The 14945-nt window shown below is 43.2% G+C and overlaps 1 protein-coding gene across 1 annotated transcript in view; it reads left to right on the top strand.

Annotated features, from left to right (window-relative positions):
• The window catches only part of IPO9 (importin 9), a 183373-nt gene that overhangs the window by 62045 nt on the left and 106383 nt on the right, over nt 1-14945 (top strand). Inside the window, 6 exon segments of the mRNA XM_078776372.1 lie at nt 5425-5487; nt 5613-5764; nt 6626-6724; nt 6927-7033; nt 13091-13230; nt 13383-13542. Coding sequence (XP_078632498.1) covers nt 5425-5487; nt 5613-5764; nt 6626-6724; nt 6927-7033; nt 13091-13230; nt 13383-13542 — 721 coding nt within the window.

The following is a 14945-nucleotide window of genomic DNA, read 5'->3' on the forward strand; positions in this document are numbered from 1 at the left end:
AATTCCCATCTACAGGTGGTGCCACCTTACCCAGCCCGTTACCCCAAAACTCACGGCCCTTGCCCCAATGTCTCTGTACGCCTCCAAGGCAACGTCGATTCGCTCCAGCGATCGTGGAATCAATTTCCGATTCCAATCTGGGGAAGCTGAGTCGATCGAAACCAACCCGCAGACCATGTGGTCCAATCTCCAGCACGATGGCAGTAGAATGGGAAACCTCCCCAAAGACGATTTCGGGTATGTACCCGGTTGCGGTTCAATCCGTGAGTCTCCTCAATAACCCTCCCGCAGCCACTGACTTGTAGTTTGTACAGCCGTCCCCGGCAGCCCGCCGAAGAGAAACGCCTGGTCGACGCGCCGCAAAAACCTGCCGGTGATTGGCGTGGCAAAGATGGCGGTCGGCTTTCTCTTGCACCTGGGATGGGAGGTGAGGATACTCGGCAACCACCACGAGGATACCCGACTACGCAGGCGAAGCAGCAATTCGGCGATCTCCTATCGTGCGGACTTCTTTTCAAAGAGGCAAAGTTCCCTTGCCCTGCACGTTCGACTGCTCGGTCTGGAGCTACAATCAGAACGCATCTCCTCACGATCTTTCCCGCTTCCCCTCTTCCTCTCCTTCTCTTCCGGGTCACGATCCGATTTCCGGCCACCTTCTACCCGGAGCGCTTTTAACCCTTTTAACCACAATAAACATTATCAACATCCGCATCATCAATAAGCAAGAAGCATCAACCCTGATAACAAGAACCACCATTATTAGGGCCGGTATCCGTAACACTTCCCCCCCTCAAGAAAGAAAGTTTTAACATCGGGAAAACTTTCGTTCATAGGCAAAATTCTTTACACAAACAAAAGTAAGCTCACCCCCAGATCATCAAGTCCTGTGAGCAACAACAATCCATAGTTTCCAAAAATAAAGCAACAATATTCTACACAACCCACAGAGATTTCCAAAGTTAATTCCCTCTGGACAAAGCATCAGCAACGACATTGTCCCTGCCCTTTACGTGCTCAATTTCCCAGTTGAACTCCTGCAAAGCCAACTCCATCTCATCAACCTCGGATTTTTTTTTTTTCTTCATTTTTTGAATGAAGATTAAGGGGTTGATCAAACATCCCACGTTAAGCAACTCGATAGCACTTTTCCCGGGAGGCCAAGCCGAGTATTCACTACATGGACGCCTTTAGGAATGTGGAGTTCACGGTTAGTCCGTGCAGGAAAGTTCACTACCTGGACGCCTTTAGGAACGTGGCGTTCACGGTTAGTCCGTGTAGGAATCTGGGCTCGGCGGCTCCGCCGTATTCAGTGCTTCAACTTCTCCGGACTCCTAATAATTATGGTGGGACCACTTGTCACAGTAGTCACCTGACTGGCGGTCTCCTTCTCGGCCAGTGCTCTGATAAATCATTCTTTCGGGAGATGCCGCAACTCTGGGAGCCTCCATAGTAATATCGGCTGCGGCCACCACCAAAACTACCGCCAAGTTGTCCTCTCCTGTAGACCTCTCGACGCCTACGAAATGCCTTCCCTACTGTTATGGTCCGACCCTCCAAATCCTTGCCATTCCAATTCTTCTCTGCCTCTCTGGCGTCTTTTGTGCTTGCAAATGTGACAAAGCCGAACCCTCTTGACTGTTGCGTTTCCCTGTCTTTTACCAACCGCACTTCCACAAGCGGCCCACATCTGTTGAAGACAGAGGTCAGAACTTCTTCCTCTGTTTTGAAGTTCAGTCCCCCTACAAATAACTTGGTACTTTTGTTGCCATCCCGAGCTGGTGTGGTGTTATTTTCCCTGTTGGGCTCTTTACCAACCCTCGGGTTACCATAAACTTGACCCCCGGCCAAATCATTCCCGATAACCACAGATACTCCCTCTACAGGAAGCGTGGCTTGTAAACCGACCGTGACCGGTCTTGACACCAAATCGGACTCCAAATGGATGACATGAAGTGGAGCACTAACACAGCCACCCATCCCCTGTAAACGAACACTATCCCCCGTTGCCGTCTCCTCGGACCATGGCAAGATGCCTTCAAGCATTAAAGATTGATGTGCTCCTGTGTCCCTCAATATCCTAACCGGTCTCCGGTTAGTCGAGGCTCCATCCAGTGACACAAACCCCTCGGAAATAAATGGTCAGTAACCCTTTTGAGGGCGATTTCTCACAATGGCCATCGCATTTGGAGTCGTACTCGTCGAACTCCGCTCCTGATTTTCCTCTCCCAGAGCATGACAGTTGGACCTCCAGTGTCCAGGTTTATGGCAAAAAGTGCAAGTCGCCCCGGAGGAGAACCTCGTGGTCTGCCAAGGCATGGGGGCGGCGGTCTGCCTCGAGTCCCCCGGACGATAGGTCTGTCTTGGAACCGCAGTCTTCTGATTTATAGAAGTCGGGGTGTCAAAGTGGATCTCCTTTTCATCCCGAAGCCGCCCCCATGGATTCTCATTCTCCGCCCCTGATGTACCATAGCTCCCCTGGCTAGGCCTGGGCGAGAAGTTCGGTTTGTGGAACCCCATCCTGTGTGTTAAGGCATAGTCATCTGCCATGGTTGCCGCCTCATACAACTTTGGTACTTTCCTTTCCTCCAGGTATATTTTAATGTCCTCGTGGACACACTGTTGGAATTCCTCCACCAGGATCAATTGTCGCAATAGTTCGAAGTCTTTCCCAACTCCTTTCGAATCGCATCACCTATCAAACATGGTTTCTTTCAATCTGGCAAACTCCACGTGGGTCTCACTCTCCCTCCTCCTGGCATTCCAGAATTTCTGCTGGTAAGCTTCCGGGACCAATTCATAGGCTTTGAGAAGGTGTTTCTTCAATACCTCATAATCTGCACACTGGTCAATCGGTAAAGCCGAATAAATCTCTTGAGCTTTACCCACCAGAACACTTTGCACTAGTATGGACCAGTACTCCTCAGGCCAATTTAACTGTCGAGCCACTTTCTCAAAGTGTGGAAAAAACTTGGCTACCTCTTTCTCATTGAAGGGTGGGACCAGCCTCACATGTCTGCCAACATCCCAGGTGTTCTGACTAGGTGTCGAACCAGTCAGCAGGGATGGTACCTCTCCCCGTTCTCTTATTAACTCCAGCTCCTTGACTTTAATTTCCTGCTGATGCGCCAATTCACGGTCCTTTAACTCCCTTTCGGCTCTTCTCTCCTCTGCTTCGAGGTCTCTTTCCACTCTCCTTTCCTCTCTTTGTTTATCTTCTAACCTTTCCTGGAGTTCTCTTTCCACTCTCCTTTCCTATGTTTTTTTGTCTTCTAACCTCTCCTGGAGTTCTCTTTCCAGTACTTTTAACCTTTCGTGGAGTTGTCTTTCCACTCTCCTTTCTTTTGCTTGTTTCTCTTCTAACCTTTCCTGGAGTTCTCGCTCCTGTGCCTTTTCCCTTTCCTGGCTCCGTAATTGCATCTCCAGTTCCCGGAGCTCCACATTTTCTTCTTCTTCTGGTAACCAATCCCAGGCTACCTCTTCCCATGCTTTTAATCCCACCATGGATTGTATCACCACTGTCTGCAACTCTGCCTTCCTCATATTAGTTCGGACCTCCAAGCTAAAATGTTTGGCCAATTTCCAGAGGTCCGATTTTACTAACGCTCTGAACTGTGCTTCACTCGGGGTCACCGTAAACTTCTCTGCGTCAAACGCCATAGTGACTACTGGTAACACCTGTTAACCTTCACACAAGAAATTTCTAACAAACAAAAACAAAAGTAATTTGTTTTTGTTTGTTAGACCACAATTAATTAGTAATTTGTTTATTAGATCTGCTCTCAAATGTTGTGTTTGTGTCCTTCCCCCTCTCTCCCCATCTTGTCTACCGCTCCCGATGTTATTTGTTTTATGTGTCTGTTTGTCTTTCTGTGTGATTAATGTTCGCTCTTTCACGAGCCTCGATCTTGTATACAAAAAAAAAAAAGAAAGTATATTTATGTATATTTTTTTTGTTGTTTTTTGTTTTTGAAAAAAATTGGGAATGTTGGAAAAAGTTCCAAACTTGGGAATTCTTTCCCGGACTAAATTTAGGAATTTTTTTAGATCCCGGACGAGCCCCCAATTTCTGTTACGGGGTCCCCCCCGCCTTACCCCCAGTCTCGGTGGACCTCCGGACCCCGAGAGGGTCCCCGGCAGAAAGATGTTTTTATCCCTCACTGGCACCAGCAAATGAAACCGTCGAATCAAATGATGCAACCACACCCGGTTATAAACAAACCATAATATATTATAAATCCCACACAGGGATCACGACCCAATTAATACAGCACTTCACAATATAATTCCCATCTACAGGTGGCGCCACCTTACCCCGCCCGTTACCCCAAAACTCACGGCCCTTGCCCCAATGTCTCTGTACGCCTCCAAGGCGACGTCGATTCGCTCCAGCGATCGTGGAATCAATTTCCGATTCCAATCTGGGGAAGCGGAGTCGATCGAACCAACCCGCAGGCCACGTGGTCCAATCTCCAGCACGATGGCGGTAGAATGGGAAACCTCCCCAAAGACGATTTCGGGTACGTACCCGGTTGCGGTTCAATCCGCGAGTCTCCTCAATAACCCTCCCGCAGCCACTGACTTGTAGTTTGTACAGCCGTCCCCGGCAGCCCGCCGAAGAGAAACGCCTGGTCGACGCGCCACAAAAACCTGCCGGTGATTGGCGTGGCGGAGATGGCGGTCGGCTTTCTCTTGCACCTGGGTTGGGAGGTGAGGATACTCGGCAACCACCACGAGGATACCCGACTACGCAGGCGAAGCAGCAATTCGGCGATCTCCTATCGTGCGGACTTCTTTTCAAAGAGGCAAAGTTCCCTTGCCCTGCACGTTCGACTGCTCGGTCTGGAGCTACAATCAGAACGCGTCTCCTCACGATCTTTCCCGCTTCCCCTCTTCCTCTCCTTCTCTTCCGGGTCACGATCCGATTTCCGGCCACCTTCTACCCGGAGCGCTTTTAACCCTTTTAACCACAATAAGCATTATCAACATCCGCATCATCAATAAGCAAGAAGCATCAACCCTGATAACAAGAACCACCATTATTAGGGCCGGTATCCATAACAATATATATATAGTTTAATTTAGTTTTTAATCTTGCTCCAACAGAAAAGTGATTGGCATTGCGATAAGAGTTAACGCTCAATTAGTGACCTATTTATTGACGAATGCTTTTCCAATGCGAGTTGTTCTTCTTACCTTGCAGGAAGAAAGTATCTCTGGGTGGGTAGTCCGAATAAAGCCTTGCTTAATGTCGGTGCCTTTTATGTGGCCTCTGATATTTGTAGTACAGAACAGTTGACTTACCTATAGTTAGGTTGAATGGGGCTTTTGGTTTCACAAAGCTCTGGCACTGCAGGTGGTTGCCTTACAACCATATGTATTGGCATTGTGTGGCATACTGTACCATCTGATGTCCTTAATGGCTGCTCACTTACGTGCGGACGGAAGTAAGCTATGTGGAAGAAGCTGATGACCCTGTGGATTCTGATGGTAAGTTGTTGCGGATTTTCCTCTTCTTTGCAAGTGATTTGGGTTTGTTAGAGGAGCTTGATTGTGGACTGGGTAAGTGTTGCCAGAATCACTTGCATGCTATACGTCGGGTAATTGTGTCCCAGGAGAGGTGCTTGGATTTGAAAACTTGGTCTTCAGCATCTTCGAGTTTGTACACGCCTTGCTCGAGTCACCACGCTTCCGTGGAACACTGCGGAAAGCCCTGCCTGACCTCATCTATTACATCATTGTGTATGCTCAGATCACGGAAGAGCAGGTATGAGGCATGCTGATTGTTAAATGATTGGAATCTATTGACTTATGTTTGAGACTGGTTTACGATTTTTTTAATTGATGAAGAATTATTATGGCCTTCACTTAACCCTTCACATAGGTGATTGGAAATGCATTATTTCAGAATACCAAACTAAATGGAAAAGGTTTATTTTGCTTTGTGACATTAGAAACGGTTTGAGAGTATGTTCAAACATCTGTCCAATGGTTTTGAGGCCGCTGCTTTGTGTTGCTTCAGTCAACTTTTTCAAAATTTTGTCACATCCAGTAACTTGAATCTTGGAGCCCACTATCTTTGCAAAACATTTAGTTGTTGCTCACAATTGGCAACTGCAGTCGGCATATATGGCACTCAGCCGCTTTGTATTTTGCCTGAGAGCAACAGCTTGCTGTTATTTGCTTGAGTGAACAACTGAGCCTATTCGTATCCTTCGCAATATCATTGCCACCCTGCCTTTCGCACACAAGCATCATTAACTCACAATTGGAACGTCTGGCAGGCGGCAATGAAACGGCTGTTAACGCATGTACTGTTGTGCTTTTCTCTGCCTCGGCCGTCGTCATATCACTGCCGTTGTCCTTGTTTTCTTTTCCGAGGCCTCACAGTTCTGTTTTGATCGTACTTGGTACAACTATGATCGCAGAATAGTTGTAGGATATGTAGATGATATAATTCTTATAAATTGGTATAGATTTTTTTTCTCTTCTCTTGTTTTCAGTATTCAAATTTTTGTTCATTTTTATGATGCACACGTTTCCTTGTGAGACCATTAGTCTGTCAGTCGTAATATCTGCGTCCTTTCTATGTCATCATTATGTGTTTTTTTCTTCAACATCGTTCCAGGTCAAGGCCTGGACAGCAAACCCAGACCAGTTTGTGGAAGATGAGGATGATGATACGTTTTCCTATTCCGTGCGCATCTCTGCTCTTGATTTGCTGCTTGTAAGGTCACCTCTTATTTATTTATCTATTTATTTTGTTTATTTCTTTAAATGCTCAACCTCAGGGCTAACTTGTATTCAGCAGCTACTTGTCTTGTTGATGTCTGAGTCGTTAACCCAGACATCACCCCTGATTTTCTTGTGCTTCACATCATGGTGTGCTTGTGTTAAGTGGCTTTGGTATGATTCTTGTGCTGTGACAGGCAGTTGGCTCAGAGTTTCCCAATGAGAGCGCGGTGGCGCTGGCAGCAGCTGCCACCAGGCATCTGCAGGAGGCCGAACAAGCCAAGACTCGAGGCGATACTGGATGGTGTGGTGACATTTTAATTTTATTTTAATTTATTTTATTAGTTGCATTTTGGCTATTCTTGTCCTCTTGGGTTATTAATTTGCCAGTCATTAATGAATGCTGGCAGCATTTGAAAGAGTACCCCACCTTTCCCCATCCCCTTTTGGGGCAATAAAAATTAAAGCTCGATCTCTATACTTCTACATTCTGTCCTTGTTCTTATCTCTGGGAGAAAGCTATTGGTTTGTCTTCATTCAAACTACCTGCTTGCTCTAAGTATTAGCGGTAATTGTACTGATACGATAATGATGTACTTTGTTTGAATCTCGCCTTCACTTGACTTGAAAAACAATTTTGTTGCTGCTAGTTTTTGTTCCCTGGAGGAAACTATACATCTAGTCGCATGGCAGCCGGCCTGCTGAAAGCGCACACAGCTTTGCCATTTAATAATGGCAATGGAAATGATCCCTCTCCATGGCTTGCTGTTACCCACTTTATGAAACTTATTTTGCTCTTGGTGCAACTTGATTAATTACCTGCACCACCGAAGGTGGATGGAGTTTATGTTTTCACCTCTGTCTGTTTGTCTGTTCGTTTGCCTGTTTGTCTGTGAACAGGATATCTCAAAAAGAGATATGGCAAAAATATATATATATATAGCACGATATCTCAAAAAGTTGTGGATAGTTTAGGGTGTGAGTCGGCCTTGACAGAATTGTTTCAATTTTGGTGAAAATCCGTATCTGGATACGAGAATTAAAAAAAAAAATTCATGTGATTCTTCTTCACCATTGAGTGATAGTGCCAAGAACGATATATAACGATATTTCAAGAAGTTGTGGATAACTTATTACAAAACTTGGTGGATGAGTTGGTTAAGTGACAAGAACAAGCTGATTAGATTTTGGTTAAGGTTTGAATCCAGACCGGCATATCATTGGGATACAAAACATAAAGTGTTCAGCCTGGCGTAGGTATGCGCTCTACCGAGTGCCGTTCTATGCTTTGCTTTATTACTTGCAAAATCAAAGATTTTTCAAGTATATTGGTTGGTCTTGTGCATGATTATGTCCGTCTGTCTGTCACCTACAGGTCACAATTTTCAACCGATCTTCACAAAACTTCACCAAATTGTAGAGGTTGTCACAATTGAGAAGCCTATTGATTTTGAGGTCAAAGGTCATCTGGAGGTCAAATTTCTAAAATCGGCATTTTAAATCCAATTGACTTGAAAATTGAACAGCATATGTATATTGAGTCACTAAATTGGGAAACGAACTGTTTGAGGTCAAAAGGTCAAAGGTCAACTCTAGGTAAAACTTCTAAAATCATCAGTTTTCATCTGAAAAATCATCACTTTTCATCCTATTGACCCGAGCTTTGATCAAGATTGTCAATTTTGATCTTTATGAAATGGACAATTTGCTGGCTCAATTGCAACCTTTTTGGGAGGGGGGGGATTGATTTTGCAAGTATCGTGCTCTGCATGACGTCTTCTTGTTATGTGTTTGTTTTCTTGCTGAGATGTTTAGGAAAAAATGCTTGTCATTTTTATTTTTAACCACAATCCAGGCAGCTCGAACTTGGGGCCCGGACATGTGGAGAGGACGAGAGTTTAAAATGGAGAAACATCCAGGCAAATGTGTGCTATTCATGGGGGAGATTTACTTTGAAGAAGCAGAAGACTACAACGCCAAACTGATTGCAGGGGTTGGGGGAATGATGGCATTTCGCCATACGGATCTATCCATTTCATCAGTTTCATGCAAACCAAAACATTCCATATCTTTCTTGACATTTTAAATCCATGTCTTTTTCGTACACTCTCTCGACCATTTTACATTGAACAATGCTAAGGAATTAAGATGAAAAGAATCAGCTATTTTTCAATACATAGTCCCACTTCTGTTAAATAGATTATTTTGGTGAAATGGGAAATATCACGACATGGTTTAGTATTTGAATAACTGGCTGTTTATCCTTGCATGCTCTTTCATTTGTGAAAACATTTAAGCAGATATGCATGTGCTTGGTCTGTTTGAAGTTATCTGAACACACAGTTCATGATGAAGCATATCAGGTTCAAATCCCATGTAGAAGCGGGAGTTCCACTGGGAATTTATTTGTATAACAAATAGTTTCCAAATGTTTAGCCAAACGAGTTTCTCTTTTGCCACATTTAATTTATTTCCTCCACCACCAATATTGGATGAAGGTTGTGTTCGCACCTCTGCTTGTCTGTCTGTCTCTTTGCTTTGTTTGTGAACAGGATAATCTGGCCCATTATGGGCGGATTTAGACAAAATCCTCTGGAAAGGTTGGGTATGTGACGAGGACGAATTGATTAGATTTTGGTGAATATCCGGATCTGGATCTGATAATTTTTTAAGCGATTCTTCACCATTGAGAGATGCGGCAAAAAGCGATTATATACCACGATATCTCAAAAAGTTTTGGACAAATTCGGACAAAACTTGGTGGACAGATTTGGTGTGTGACAAGGACGGCTTATTCAATTTTGCAGAATATTCAAATCCGGATCCAGATCATAAAATTTTAAAGTGATTCATCACCATTGAGCGATAGGGCTAAAACCGATATATAGCACATCTCAAAAGGTTATTGACGGATTCGGACGAAACTTGGTGGACAAGTTGTGTGTGTGACAAGGACAAATCAAATCGATTTTGGTGAACATCTGAATATGGATTCGGATACGATAATTTTTATATATATTTCAAGTGATTCTTCACCATTGAGAGAGAGGTCTAAAAGCGATATATAATATGATATTTTTAAAAGTTTTGGACAAGACAAAACTTGGTGGAATGGTTGGATGTGTGACAAGGAGAAATTATTAAATTTTGCTGAAGTTTCCAATCCAGATCCACATCAGAGAATTTTTATCATGATTCTTCAGCATTGAGTGATAGAGCTAAAAACAATATATAGCTTGCTATTTCAAAAAGTTGTGGATGACTTTTGTGAGATGACAAGAAAAAGTGATTAGATTTTGGTTCAGGTGCGAATCCAGATCTGGCCTATCAGTGGGACACAAAACGTAAGCTGTTCAGCTTGGTGGAGGTATGCCCTCTACCTAGTGCCCTTCTAGTTTTCACTTGTGACATTTGAATTGCTGACATCTTGGGTTTCTTCGTCGAATTTTTTGCAAATGTGGTTGTTCTTCGTCTCATTTTGTTCAATTTCCCTTCCAATTATCAAATGAAGGCTTTTGAATCCATGCAAGTCATAAGTACGTTTTAAATTGGTATCTTTGAAGAACCCTTAAACCCTTCCCTGTTTATCGTAAAAAAAAAAAAGGCGACAAACAGGGTTGGCGGCAGGAAGGGCATCCGGCCGTAAAACATTGCTTCAAAAAGGGGACCAAAAAAAAAAAAAAAAAAACAACAACCACGGTCCCCAAAAAGGCCAACCCCCGCTTTGCGGGGAAAAATGGCCTCTAAACGGTGGGAAGAACCCTTAAATCTTACTTTGATTTATCTCGCACTTTCTTAATAGTTTACGCCGCTGTCCCGTGGAGAAAATCATTTTGCTCTCTTGACAGTATGCCATTGCTATTTATTCGTTGACCACCAGTTTAACCATCATCATGGTTTCCATTGCCGTGGAGGAGATTGAGCATGGAGTTAGTACAGCACTTCCTGGAAGTTCAGAAGAGCCTGGCACTATGTACACACTGCTGGTCATGGATGATGACACAAAACCCTGTTTTTGTACTCTCGATTTCCTGTTCACCCTCTGCGACTGCCCAATTAGCAAAATTCCATTGTGGTTGTAATAAAACAAGACCAAAAGTCTAACAGTGGCGTAGCCGGTCTTGTAAAATATTATAAACCCCTAAACACATATGATTAGCTTTTTAAACAGTCGCTAATGTGGTTTATAACATTAAACAAAGAAATTTGGAGGAATCCCGACATCCGTGAGGTAAGTTTTACTTACAGAACTGAAGGAAGATCTACTGTAATCTATATACCCCACAAGGGTTGTTAATAACATGCTATCAAAAAACCGAGGCGAATTCCTTACTTCTGCGGTTGTTAGTACCGTACACCGCTTATCATTGATTCATGAAGCATACACCGCTTCAATCCATCAACCTTGTATTCACGACATTGGGATTAAAGTGTTATGGTCATATTTACTATACAATTAGTATTACTATTTCGAAAATGATACTCCTGAAACGATACACTACTGTATTAAGAAACCTGTGCTTAATTTGTCCGAAGCGGCCCGAAGGTGAGGCATGAAACCTAAGGCCTATACGTACCGTTTTGTTGGAAGAGACGTAACACCAATGGTTTCGATATTTGATGGTCATTTTAACAATCGATTTGTTTGTGTTTCACACTGAATGAAAAACGTGAAGGTAGAGCATGGTGATTGTGATATATGACAGGTTCGACAATATGTTCAGCCTGAACGAAATTGGAATCAAAATGCCGGAGTGTGGAGAGTTGGCCTCCGTACTCCCATAATGACATCAGACGTAATCACATCACCCTGTCATGTGACCAGATCCTCAGCTCTGATTGGTATACGTTTGAGCGGACATACATACATACATATGGATGGACAAATGCTGTTCTTGACGGCTTTGCACTATGGGCTACGCCGTAAAAAAAACAATGCAGTGAAGCACCATTGATGCTCTCTTTTTGGCGATTTGGTCTTTTTTCAGACACTGAGAAGTTCACCCTTTCCACTCCACTGAACAAAACACTAGTTCTGGCTCCAAGTTGTAGCACCAAGCTTCGTCTTCAGCAATGATGTGCTCCAAGAAAATGTCGTTCCAACGAAAACACCGAAGATTCTGTTTACAGCAAGCATGTCCAGCATCTGCTGTGAGGATGTGTGCCACCCGTTTTTCTGTCACCCTTCTTCTTCCCAAACTCTCGGGAACAGTGCGATGCACTTTTAAACTGGGTATTCCCAGCTATTTTGCACATTCTTTAATTGTGTTACACTAATCTTTTGAAGTAAGGCTTCGTTCATAATGACAACATTGTCCTCCTCATCTGGTGAAAGGTCGGCCTGAAAGGTGTCTTGTGGTTTTTCGCTTTTATTATTCTCTTCCCAGAGAGGATGATACCCATTCATGAATGGTTTTTTGATTGCAGACAAGTGTTGTGAAGAATTTACAAAATTGCATCGTGAATTTCATCTGCATTTTCCTCTTCTGCATCACCATGACATTACTAAGAGTTTGCATATCCTCGTTGCGGATGCTTTTTGCCACAGCTGTATCCTTGGTACATAGAGTGCTGTTGTTTTCATTCCTGAAACAAAACAAATCCTGTGAGAAACTTGATATTTATCAGAGATTATGTGATGTACCATACTCTTTGCAGAGCATTACTGCTGCTGAAGCATTATTAGGATGGGTAATGCTGGGTGGTTTGCAATTGCCTTCCCAGCAATCAGTCAGGGCATGTATTTGTGATTTATTCAGGATGCTGGCAATAACTCTCCGACTCTTTTGAAGGACATCGTGGGATCTTGGATGTCCACAAACTGGGATATTTGACACCAGTTTAACCTCTATCTCCTCTTCCTGCATGTGAAACACCGGGATGACAGTTTTTATAGCTGGGCCGAGATTCAAACCCTGGCTAGATACGTTTGTGTCTTTGGAGAGGAGTGGCAACCCCTCGTCTATACCACACACTTACTTGTGTGTACCAGCCATAGAAAGGCAATATGATGGTAAACACGTCATCATTGCCCAAGGAGACTCGACATCATCATCATCAGACAGAGGGGAATGCACGTACCGCTCGGCTTTCCTGCCAGCCCATATTTATCAGACGCATCAGTAAAGGATGAGACTTTTTATATGTAATTTTGTGATCACCTATAACTTTCACTTGAGTTTTCAAGCCCGTGACATAACTATTTTGGTAATCCTTTTAATTTATGTAAAAGTACACTCATATCTCCTTGTGTTCTTGTCGCTCACGTAATAATCCATATGCAAGATTCTGCCTAATTCTTGGATAACTTAAATAAAAATCATTGCTGTAAGGACAAGTCCCCATTCATCCCTTGTGTCAGGTGGAAGGTGCATGAGGCGTGTATGCTGGCTCTTGGCTCTATGAAGGGATCTCTACTTGACGCTGTGCGCAGTGGCAAGGCACAGTTTGAGCTCGACCCCTTCCTCTCTGGTGTTGTGCTCTCTGCTCTCAATACGCCAGGTATTCTGCCTGTGTACATAACCTCATGAATACCTTTGTTGGAAAATCCCATCTCTTTATTACGGAAGCGTCAGACTAGAAACGTGAAAAGAACACCTAATTTTTCTTTTTAACTTCCCATCTCATGCACAAATTCTCCTCCTTTTGTGCAGCCCTGCCATTTCTCCTGGGCCGTGCACTTTGGGCTGCATCTCGGTTCACTGGGGTCATGAGTTCGGAGCTGGTACAACGCTTCTTGGAAGCGACGGTGGGGGGGCTGCACTCGTCGCAGCCTCCTTCAGTTCGCATTTCCGCTGTGCGTGCCATCTGGGGGTACGATTTGGTTCGCTACATTCACTCGTCAAATTTCGCTCGCTGATTGCTATGCTTTTGTTTTGTCGTTGTTTGTAAGACGTGTTTTGAATCCACCAGTAATTTGTCTAAAGTTCATTGTTTACGATAACGGATCCTTCATCAGTGTTTTATTATGGTTCCTCCTTTTAAATATAACTATATTGCTGCTGAGTTTTTATTGTTGTAGCCTGTTATATTTTGCAGAAATAACAATAAAGGGAATTTTTTGAGAATTTGATACATTTTCAATATGCATAATGTTTAAATAAGTTAATTATATGTATGTTTGCATGACTGAAACGACGTTTGAATTTACTGCTTTCATTTAAATAAAAATTCATATGAAGGGGCGCCATATATAAAATATATATATATATATATATATATATGGTTTGAAATGCATTTACTTCTTCATACAGATGTATGAATCAAATTGTTGCCCCTTTATATGAACTTTTCTAGAGCATTACTTGGTTCCTCTTAAGAACACAACGGTAGTACAGCATGCACACGATATTTTTTTGAATGTCCCTTATTTTCTATCGTCTGGCATTTTCCACAAGCCATGGAATGTCCCTTCTTTTCTATAGTTTCACACATGGCACATAGCATATCAAGGGGCCGTTTCTATGCCCCTGGCATTTTTCCCCAAGTGTATGTATACAGTATGTATGTACATATGTATGTATGTAGGCACGTCTGATCATTATGGAATAAAAAACTGCTAGCATAATCTCCACCAAATTTTTGCATACTTCGTCAGGGTACCCAGGGTTCAGGCCAAGGGCACAAAATATCTCTCCCCTTACTCCAGCACCGATCCATCGACTTGTGATTTTCACCTGTATACGTTGAATCTCGAGCAGGGAAGGGGGTGGGGGGGGGGGGGGTATTATTTCGCTCCCGGTGGGAGTGATTATTGCTTGTAAATACAAAAGAGCTGATCCATCGCGAAGAATTTGGGAAATGTACTGGATTTCTAAAATGAATAAAACTTGGGAAATCAGAGGCCATTTAAATATACAATGATGTGAAAGTGACAGAAACACACCCAGCTGGTCCAGATGTGATATCTCGAGGCCCCCACATGACATTGGATACTTTCAAATTGCATCTTTTAATTCCTTAATTTTTGAGATTGCTTGTTTCATCATATGATAATGAAACTGCTTCACAAAATTCATTTTTGATGCAAAAGTTGACATATGATTTAATATGCCTTGTACCAGACTTGCCTATCTTTACAGGCTATCCGATATTTCTACACAAATTGTGCTCACGTTTCAGTATTCCAAACAGAGCCCAAAAGAGTTACAGAAATTGGATGTTAGTACAGAAATTTGAAGAAGGCAGATTTTGGCACCTGTAATTGGTGGTAAAAT

The sequence above is a fragment of the Myxine glutinosa genome, chromosome 4, assembly GCF_964187855.1.
Source record: "Myxine glutinosa chromosome 4, kmMyxGlut1.1, whole genome shotgun sequence".
In the NCBI taxonomy this organism is placed as follows: Eukaryota; Metazoa; Chordata; class Myxini; order Myxiniformes; family Myxinidae; genus Myxine; species Myxine glutinosa.